General features: G+C 33.9%; 1 protein-coding gene across 1 annotated transcript; it reads right to left on the bottom strand.

The window, feature by feature from the left end:
* Nucleotides 1-2,546: 2,546 nt before the first annotated feature.
* Nucleotides 2,547-5,067, bottom strand: LOC105955149 (putative E3 ubiquitin-protein ligase ARI8). Its single transcript, XM_012978853.2, has 2 exons — nucleotides 4,908-5,067; nucleotides 2,547-4,203 (listed from the first exon to the last, which is right to left on the bottom strand). Exon 2 carries the CDS (start codon nucleotides 4,172-4,174, stop codon nucleotides 2,732-2,734), a length of 1,443 nt encoding a protein of 480 aa, XP_012834307.2. The 5' UTR covers nucleotides 4,175-4,203; nucleotides 4,908-5,067; the 3' UTR covers nucleotides 2,547-2,731.
* Between the last annotated feature and the right edge of the window lie 4,849 nt (nucleotides 5,068-9,916).

Below are 9,916 nucleotides of genomic sequence, written 5' to 3' on the forward strand. Positions count from 1 at the left end.
TGAGGGATAACTCCCTAGTTTTTAAAATATATATGAGAAGTCCCAATGTTTTTTTTCTCTTAGGTAAAAACTCAAATTCTGAACTTAATTAGGTAGACCCCCCTAAGACATAGTGATGTGACCATTTTACCCTCAATTATAACATTTAAATATAAACCATAGTTCTCTTCCCAGATCTCACTTCTTCGTTTCTCTCTCGTCAAACTCTCGGTTCTCTTCCTGTTTCAACTATCGTTCTCTTCCACCCACAACTCCTCAGCCGCCACCGCCACTTTGCCGCTCACCACTGCCCACCGTCGTTCCCCTTTTGGCTTGCGCCACTTTCCCTCTGCCTTGCGCGACTCTCCCTTCCGGCGACTTCTCCGCCCATCGTCCACGATGAGAAGAGAATTGGTGACGGCGTCTACGCAAGGCGGCTGCGAGCAGGGACAGCGGCATCCTTTTCGTCGAAAATTTCGTTGGTATTAATTAATTTTTGGAATAACATATCCATTTTAATCTTTTGTTTGCATATGCATTTTGAATGAGGACGATGTTAAATGCGAACCAACTAGATTCTGATGAAACTTTTATTTATTTTAGAAAAAAACTCAATAATTTAATGGGTTTGTTTGAGGAAATTAACAGTAATAAATGAAATCACTGTATTGCTCCCTAAATTTATTTGGTATCTTATTTTATATTGTTCGTGATGGTGGTGGACTCATTGTTAAGGCGAGTCTTGGAATTAGTGGAGCTGCGAAGAATACTATTTTTAATTGTAATGTGGGAAACAGAAGTCCGATCTTATTGTGTTCATTGCTGCAAAACAAAATAGAGACACTCAATGTAGGTTTGGAGTTTGAAGAGGCAGATAATGTGGTTTTCTCTGTTATTGGCCGAAGTGTCTAATGGTTATTATGTCCTTAAAAGTCAACACTCAAATGTGCATAATTGCATTTTCCATTTTTATGTTCTTTTTCTCTAACTCGTATTTTTTTGTCATAGGGATTGTTGTTTTTGCTACTTCTATACAGTAAGGAATTATAAATGTTTCATGAACTAAGTCTTACTTTTGGATAATGCTAAACATTCTTTGTAAGCTACGCCCATAGTTGTCAGTACATACCGGACAGCAGGTTATGTATCAATAGAAGAGAGCAGGTTATGTATCAATAGAAGAGAGTGTTTTGTGTATGTGATTTTAATTTTATTAATAATATTAGTTGTATTGTGTTTGATGTTTTGTCTAATTGTTTTGATTTTTTTTGTTTTTGTTGTTGTCCTTTAATTATTTTTTGGTGAATTTGTTTGGATACTGGATTTATTGAGTTTTTTTTTTTTTTTTTTTTTTTTTTTTTTTTTTTTTTTATAATCGGTCGACGTTGTTGGTTTGATTTGACTATGATTGGCCATATCTGAGAAAAAATAAAAAAAATATAGCTTTTCGTATAAGGTTCGATGTAATTTGCATTTTCCATTTTTCTTTTTGTTTTCTCTAACTGGTATTTTCTCTGCCACAGGGATTGTTGTTTTTGCCTCTTCTATACAGTAAGAAATGATGGGGAGAAGTGATTTACTACATGTTACTATAGTCATATATGGTAACATGACTATTTGTTACTATAGTTATATATAATAACATTACTACATATATGGTAAACATGACTATATGTTACATAGTCATATATAGTAACATTACTACATGTTATTATAGTCATATATAGTAACATGACTACATGTTACTATAGTCATATATAGTAACATATAGTAACATTAGTCATGTATGGGTTGTGTCTTGTGTGTTTTTAATATAGAGTGATGATGATGATTTTGTTATGTATTGAAGAACATATGCATGTGATTGTGTATTTCGATTTATATTTGTACAATTTGATATATAATATCAATATTTATTTCGATCTATATTTGTACAAGTTGATTTATAATATCAAGAATTAAAATTGTGATTTTTGTTGTTGGTGTCGATGAAGTTCTTTTTTGTATATAATCAGCGGTTTACATAGTCGGTGACTATATATAACTATATAATTTTAGGGTGAAGAAAGGTACATGACTAGATATAACTTTGGAGTAAAAAGAAGGTACGTGACGTAGTCACATGTAGTCAATTTATGTACAAGAAATTTTATAGAAAAATTATTTTTTAAAAATTAAGAAAAAATTAAAAAATTAAAAACTTAAAAAAATTAAAAAAATTAAAAAATTAAAAAAAAAAAAAGTAACAAATTAGAAAATATGAAAAATAAAAAAAATTTAAAATAAATAATAATAAAAAAAATGAAAAATAATAATAAAATAAAAATTTATAATTTTTTATTAAAAAATCTGAAAAAAATGATAAATGCAGCTCCAAAAATGCTAAATGCAGTTGGCTATTATGCTGAATGCAGTTAGCAAAATGCTGAATGCAGTTGGCAAAAATTAGAAATAAGGGCACGATAGTGCTTTTGCCCCTCCAAGGGTTATCTCAAAGAAAAAAATTTAGGGGTGGACTTATCCCTATATATTTTCCATTCTAGGGGAGTATATCAAATGGACCCTAATAACTTAATCACCATTAATTAGAAATAAAAAAAAACTGGAAGCTCATACAATTTAAATAAAGTTAGGAAACATATATTAAACATGCAGCAGAAAATATAACTCACATATGAAAAGAACTTTTGAAAATGACAAACTTAGCCCACTCCCTGAGCTTGCGGTTATCTCTTCTTCAGATTTTTTCGAGTTAAAACCGAAAATCGTCCTCAAATGCTGTAACCAAATTCTCAAAGTAAGTTTGGGCGGCACAAGTAAGGTTCGTCAGCTTCACCCGAAAATCGTTGAAATCGGGGGAAGGACAAAGGACGTATTTTTGAATCTCCTTCTCAGCACAATGGTGAAGCCTCTCCAGTGCAGCCTCTGCGTCCCCTTGCATGTATTCGAAAAGTGCCATCTTCATCGATTTAGCTAAAGATAAGTAGTATCCATATGCGTAACTCCATTTCAAAACAAGCCTGCACTCCACTATCTGCTCCAAGGCATCAATCACAAACATCAATTTCCATTTCTTTTCGCCCTGGACACACGCAAGGGTCTCAATAATCCCGTTTTTGGCGCATTTCAGATTAGCCACAGCAATTTCCCTCGATTTATGATTCGAAAGCCATCTCTCATAGTAGTGCTCATATCCGTCAAAATATTTCGAGTTGTCAGTATCTACTGAAGTACTCTCACCTTCATTTTTTTCATCCTCGTACTCGTTGCAATAGTGGTCGTGGCTCCATTTCTCGAGGCACAACCAACAAAACTGGAACCCACAGGGGCTTCCACATGTCATGTGATTGCATCCATGGTTTTTCTCTATGTACCTACGGCACTTAGGACAGGGCTTCGTGTAAGACGATATCCATCTAACGGTGTCCGCCTCAAAGCAAGTGTTTTGCTTGCGCCACGTATCCGCTGTCTCACAATCCATAGGGCGATGTGTCTCCTCCAAGCAATTCCAACAAAACCTGTGAGAGCAATCGCAAGTCACGTCATAGCCCTTGGGGCCGTACTCGTCTAACCGGATTGCTAAATTGCATCCCGGGCCTGGGCACCATTTCAGATTCAAGGTGCCTTCAACATAAGAAGACGACAAATATCCATAGTACTTGTCTTTATCGGAATCCGAAGCCAAAGAGTCGACAATGTCTAAACCTACGTAGGCTTTGCATCCAGGCTCGGGGCAAGGCATCTTCAAGCATCCAGGGCCATTGTTGTTGATGGAGACAGTAAGATAAGTCTTCCAGCAATCGAGACAAAAGGGGTGGGCCCCACAGGGGGCGGACAATGTATTCTCAATCTTGATTTCTCCGAAACAAATATTGCAGCAACAAAAGTCGAGTTGTTTCGGTGATTCTTGTTTTTCCGGCAACAAACCAACTGCCTCGCGGACACTTTTCTCATCAGAAAACCATTTGTCGTAAAGCAAAGTCGTACTCCAACGGTATTGGACCAAGAGGGTGCAGGCAATGCCCCTTGAAACTGAGAGAAATTTGGAAACTTCGGTTATGAGGCTATCTCGGAGTTGACTGATTTTTTTTTCTCCAAGGCATGAGTAATATATCTGGAAGAGAAAAATCATTTCTGGGGGGCGGGTATCCACATCTTCGAGGTCCCAATGTTCACCATAACAAATATAATCCATGGAACTGTTGACTGGGATACAAGCACCAACTGCAAATTTTAAGAAGCTTGAGTATGTTCAAAACTGAAAACTACTTTGCAACTCGCTATATCAAGTACACACTCACATGTGAGTGTGTGTGTGTTGTATATATTCATATTTTGGACAAACAAGAAGTTTACGAAGAATTGAATCCAATCCCATGTATTTGGTTACCTATATAAAAGCCCGCAACCTACCCAAAAAAAACGGAGTCTTTTTCGCAGGACTGAAGATTATTTGCAGAAACATAAAAAAAAAAGTTTCTTCTTTCTTGGTTTCGTAAAAGGACAATGGGAGATAATAACCTAATTGACTCCTTATATACCTAATTGACTCCTTATATGATGCAATTACACTTACTAAATTAATTTAACCATCTAGGTAGGATTCGTTTTTCCTAATTCGAAGGTTGTAAAATTCAGGATCGAAAACTCTATCAACATCATCATAAAAAATAAAAAAAAAGAATTAACTCGTTTCAGTTCGATTCATTATCATCACAAACAAAAGATTGCTAAAAAAAATTCTTCAACAATAGAAATCGGCATAATATGCTTCAAATTGGATGCTAATATAGAAAAAGCTGCTAAATAAGTTTTATTCCAATTTCAGAGCAAAAGCAATTGAAGGCTGAAACTTCAAAAAGCACTTATCAACAACTAAGGTTCAAAATCGCAATGGCCTCGGCCAAATGAGAGAAGAAAAGAGGGACCTTTTATCTGTCTTCACTGCCGCCGCCGCCGCCGCCGTATCTAGTCAATTCCTTTGCCGATGTCGCCGTCTCCGCCGTATAATTTACAACGAAAAAAACCCTAGATCAATCCCCCTTTTCGTCGGAGTTGTGAAAGAGATGAATTGCTCTTGTCGAAGATAGATAAAACCTTTATATAGTAATAGCCCGAGCCTGGATCGGGTCGGCTCGGATTGTCACACCACTAGCCTACTACCCGACCCGAGACGTTTCTGATGTTCCACGTCACAATGGCCTTTTGCACCCTACAAATATGTCTATTGACACTATGCACCCTCAATTCGATATATTTGGCAAAATTGAACCCTAAAGAAATTTTCTTATACATCGGGGCAGCAAAAATAATACCACTTTTTTCTCAATTCTATACCACCTAGTTTAAAACCTCAATTTAATATATTTTATTATTTTTTTTTCATTTTTTTCTTACTTTAATATGAAGAAGTACAAAAATATCTTTACGTGCAAAATATCAACTTATACAAATGACATTGATATTTCTCACTTTAATATCAATTAAAAAAAAAAAAAATTCTCTTTCCACCAACCGCCGCGGACCGCCGCCACTCACAAGTTACCGGCTTACCGCCTACCAACCTAGGTGAAGCTATCGCCGCCGCCGACCCTAGGCCAAGCTACCGCCGTCGCGGACGACCAAGTAAGTACATCGGAGCAATCGATCTACACAAAAGTGAAGAATTTAAGTAAATTTATAACAGAAAACTTTCGACACATTAGTGTCGAATTTATGGGAACTTTCGACACATTACCATCAAAATTTATTACCAAATTGACACTAGTGTGTCGAAAATTAAGTTTTTCAGATTAATGTGTATTTTGGCATTTTTCGACACATAAGTGTCGAATTATTGATAGTTTTCGACACATTTATGTCGAAAATAACCATATATTTTTGTCAATTCCTTGTTTCCACCATTCACTATGACAAAATTGATACACTGTATAGATATTGCAGTTCAGATAAATAAAAATATTGTCTTTAATTCCTCTTATAAGATTTTGCAACTTTACTTTATTGGCTACTTAAACTATAAATGTAAAACTAGGTCAGTAAATAACTCCATAATTCATATCAAAAGATAAAAAAAAAAAAAAAAAAAAAAAAAAGAATAACTCCATAATCGGAATTGAGAAGTATGTGCGTGCGTGATTTAAGAAATTTTCGAGAGTAAAAAAACAAATTCCCCACTTCCGATTCTATTTTTTGAACTGAATTGGAATTGATTCCCCGCTTCCGGAAAAAAACAAAAAGGAATTTTTCCGAATTCCGCGGTATCTAATTATCTAATCTAATCTGTCTCATTTCCACACTTATATACATCACAATGACAAACTTTATGCACTTTCATCCTTTCTTGAAAATCTAACGAGTTAAAACCAAAAATCGTCCTCAAATGCTCTAACCAAATTCTCAAAGTAAGTTTTGGCTGCACCAGTCAGGTTGTGTTAGTTTTATTTTTTAACGTTTTATTTTAATGGCTTATTAACCTTTGTATTTAATTAATTAATTATGGGTAATTCAATTACGGAATTAATGCTGATTTTATGGTAATTGATTTGTAACGTTGATGGCAATAAAAGACTATGATGGCCCTCTTCTGCCGTCTATAAAAGAAGGGGCAATTTGCTATAGGTCCTCCTATAAGAGATTATATGTGTTAAAATCCATCTAATAAACTCTAATTTACAGCAAATTTTTGTATTTATAATTTGTCAAAAGTACCCCTATCAATATCCCTATTAATATACGATAAATATATCTTCAAAATCAAATCCCCAAATTTTCTCCCTATTATATGCAAGTCCGAAAATTATAGTTGCAAAAATCTGGAAATCGATTTCTTCCCTGTTTCTTCAAAGTGAAAATCTCACCACGAATTTCGAATCCTTCCATAGGTATGGGTGTTTAATCGTTTGCAGTTTTACCAGGTCGTTTGCATTTTGTCTTCGTTCGATTTGCTGTTCACTATTTGCATTTGTTTTGTTTGCTGTTTACAAATTGCTTGTTGTTCGGAAACAACGGCTGGTGTTTAAGGTTTGTTGTTTGAGCGTGTGGGTGTGTAAGCGTTTGCAATTTTACCAGGTATGAGCATTTTGCTTTTATTCCGTTTGCCTTCGTTCGATTTGTTGTTGCCCAATTTAACTTCGTTCTGTTTGTTGTTTACAAATTGTTTGTTGTTCGGAATCAACGGCTGGTGTTTAGGGTTTGTTGTTTGGAGTTCGTACGATGGCCAAAACACGATTAAGTCTTGGTAATCAATGATCCTTTGTGTAAAATTTTATTTGCATGTTGGGTTTTCGATTTTGATTTTTTTTCTTTATTACTAATTTTGTATTTTGTTCCTTTTTTGCTTTTGTATTTTGTTTGTTTGCTATTTATTTCAAATATTTCAATAATAATTTGAGATTCCGTTTTTTTCCCCCTTAACATCAAAGGAGGATGATGATTTCCAATCCCCGAAATCAGGTAAACAAATTGAGAGGTTTGTTTATGTTACGACTTTGGTTATGTTTATTCTAAAACAATACATTTGAAGAACCTAATTATGTGTTCTGACTTTGCTATTTGCATTTCTCTGTTATGAGTTTGCAAGTTGAATTTCAATATGTTCGTTTTGGATTTCTACATTTTACCGGTTTTGTTCAAAGAATATTTTTTTTGATTTTATATTTTTTGGTACTTTGAAGAACCCATTTATTCGTTTTTCATTTGCAAAAACTCATTTACTGAAAATTTTGATTTGCACGTATTTGGGTTAATATTGCATAAGGCAGACTATTTTGAAGTTTATAAGACAGACTTTTGTTTGTATAAAATAAAAAAAAAACAAAAAAAAAAATGTAAATTGAAATTACAATAACCAAATATGGGCTGCATTTTAAAGTTGCACATAGCATATTTGAGGAGTTTCGTTAGTGGTAATTTCAATCAACGTTTGTTTATTATGAGTTTGCACTTAGTAGTTTTGTTGTTATGATTTCGTACTTAGTACTGTTGTTGTTTTTTGTTGTGAGTTTGCATCTTGGAATTTAAAGCGTACATTTGTTGTTCAATATCGTATAATCATTTTTTTTACATTAACCAGTCGCGGGAAAGAAACGGAACACGCCTTTAAATGCCGGTTCAACTCGCCAAAAAAAGTAAAGACAAAATCAACAGCACCTAGCTTGAGGGCACCAGTTGAGCAAATTTCCATCTAATAATCTCTCACCACGAATTTTGCAATTTATATTTTACTAATTCATGTGTCGTTTAATTACATACGGTGCTTTTATTTGTAGTTTGCATTTTGCAAGTCTTGCATGCACTTGCATAAGTTGTTAGTTGTTTGATATTTTGCAATAACATTGTTTTGATAATTCCTTAGTTCTGGTTTTTTTTTTTCTTTTTTGCTTTTCCAACAGTTAAGCCAAATAAAAGGGAAAAAGTCACTAAATCATCGGAAATGAAAAGAAAAATCAACTCATACTGCAGTCGAGATCCAAGAACAACCAATCGTTACAGAAAGAACAACCGATTCCACAATATTGTTCAAACCTCGTTTTGTTATCCCGTGTATTACAGTTTGCAGTTTTAGTTTACGTTTGTTGATAAAAGGGTTTCATCATCGCCTTGCAAATTTCAAGTTTAAAATTGCAAAATAAACTTATTGTTTTGCTGTTGCATCATGCAATATTATTTTTTTCTTATACTAATGCAAATCACAAATTTATGTTTGACATTTAATGTTTGCATTATTCATGGTGCAGTTCGCTATCTACTAAAATGATATAACAATAATACATAATTAACAAAGAAAAAAAAATCATCCTAAAAATTGGAGTTTATTTATTGTTTCTTTTGTATTTAGAATTTTGTTGTTGTATGCAATTTGCATTTTTCTGTTACAACTTTGAAAAAAATAAAAATTAGTGGATAAAGTAATTGAATATTTAAAGATATAATTAAGAAAATATGCAAATGAATGTCTATGATGAAATCATACCAAAAAATTACAACAAGTATGTAATGTTAAATACGCGTTTTCAAATTCATTTTGCTGTTTGATGTTTGATGTTTGTTGTTTGGAAGCAAATTAATTACAAATGCAAACATAAATTATCAAATAATAATACATTAACGGAAAAAAAAGTATTGAAAGAATAAGAGAGAGATAAATGTGCAAGTGAGAGAGAGAGAGTCGTGAGGGGTTGAGAGAGATATAAATGCGTGAGAGAGATACGTAAAGAGGAGAGATGAGAGAGAACCGTGAGTGAGGGGAGAGGAAAAATGAGAGTGATATGTGGGATTTGTTCCCTTATTTTCCAAAATAATATTTTTATATAAAAATTAATTGAGGATATTTGTGTCCATAAACAAATAATTTTATTTAATTCATATTATTTTTAATAGCCAAGGGACCTACACCTATATTCATCTAATCACTTGGATCTCCACCCATATAAGTCCAAAATAAGGGTTGTCTAGCAAATTTTCCCATAAAAGAATTCCACAGCTCTTCTCCTCAACCAACAGACGCAATTTGAGAATTACATCAATTACAGAATACTATTGAGTTGTGATATTAGAGAGATAGAGAGAAGAAGGTGTGCTACGAATAAGGTTCTCACAAGAAGATTCAGAGGATTCCTGGCTAGGCTCGGCTTGTAGATTGCTATTGTGATTCGTTCATCGTCTCTATCGAAATCCATGGCGAACAGTATGTCGATAATCCCAATTGTGTGCTTATGTTCTTAAGATGAATTTGATTTCAAGATTCTGTGATTAAGGTTTTCCGCATAAAGTGAAATAAAAGTCTTTCAAGTTGGTCAGGCGAAAATCGTTGAAATCGGGCAAAGGATGACGGATGTCTTCGAAAAGTCAACAAAATTCAAACGCACCCCCTCCCCTGATCGAAATATCCCAATTAGGGATGTTCTATAAGGTGTATTTCACACATGACACTTAA

This window comes from Erythranthe guttata, chromosome 6 (assembly GCF_056151865.1).
Source record: "Erythranthe guttata isolate IM_541 chromosome 6, IM_541, whole genome shotgun sequence".
NCBI classification, from domain to species: domain Eukaryota; kingdom Viridiplantae; phylum Streptophyta; class Magnoliopsida; order Lamiales; family Phrymaceae; genus Erythranthe; species Erythranthe guttata.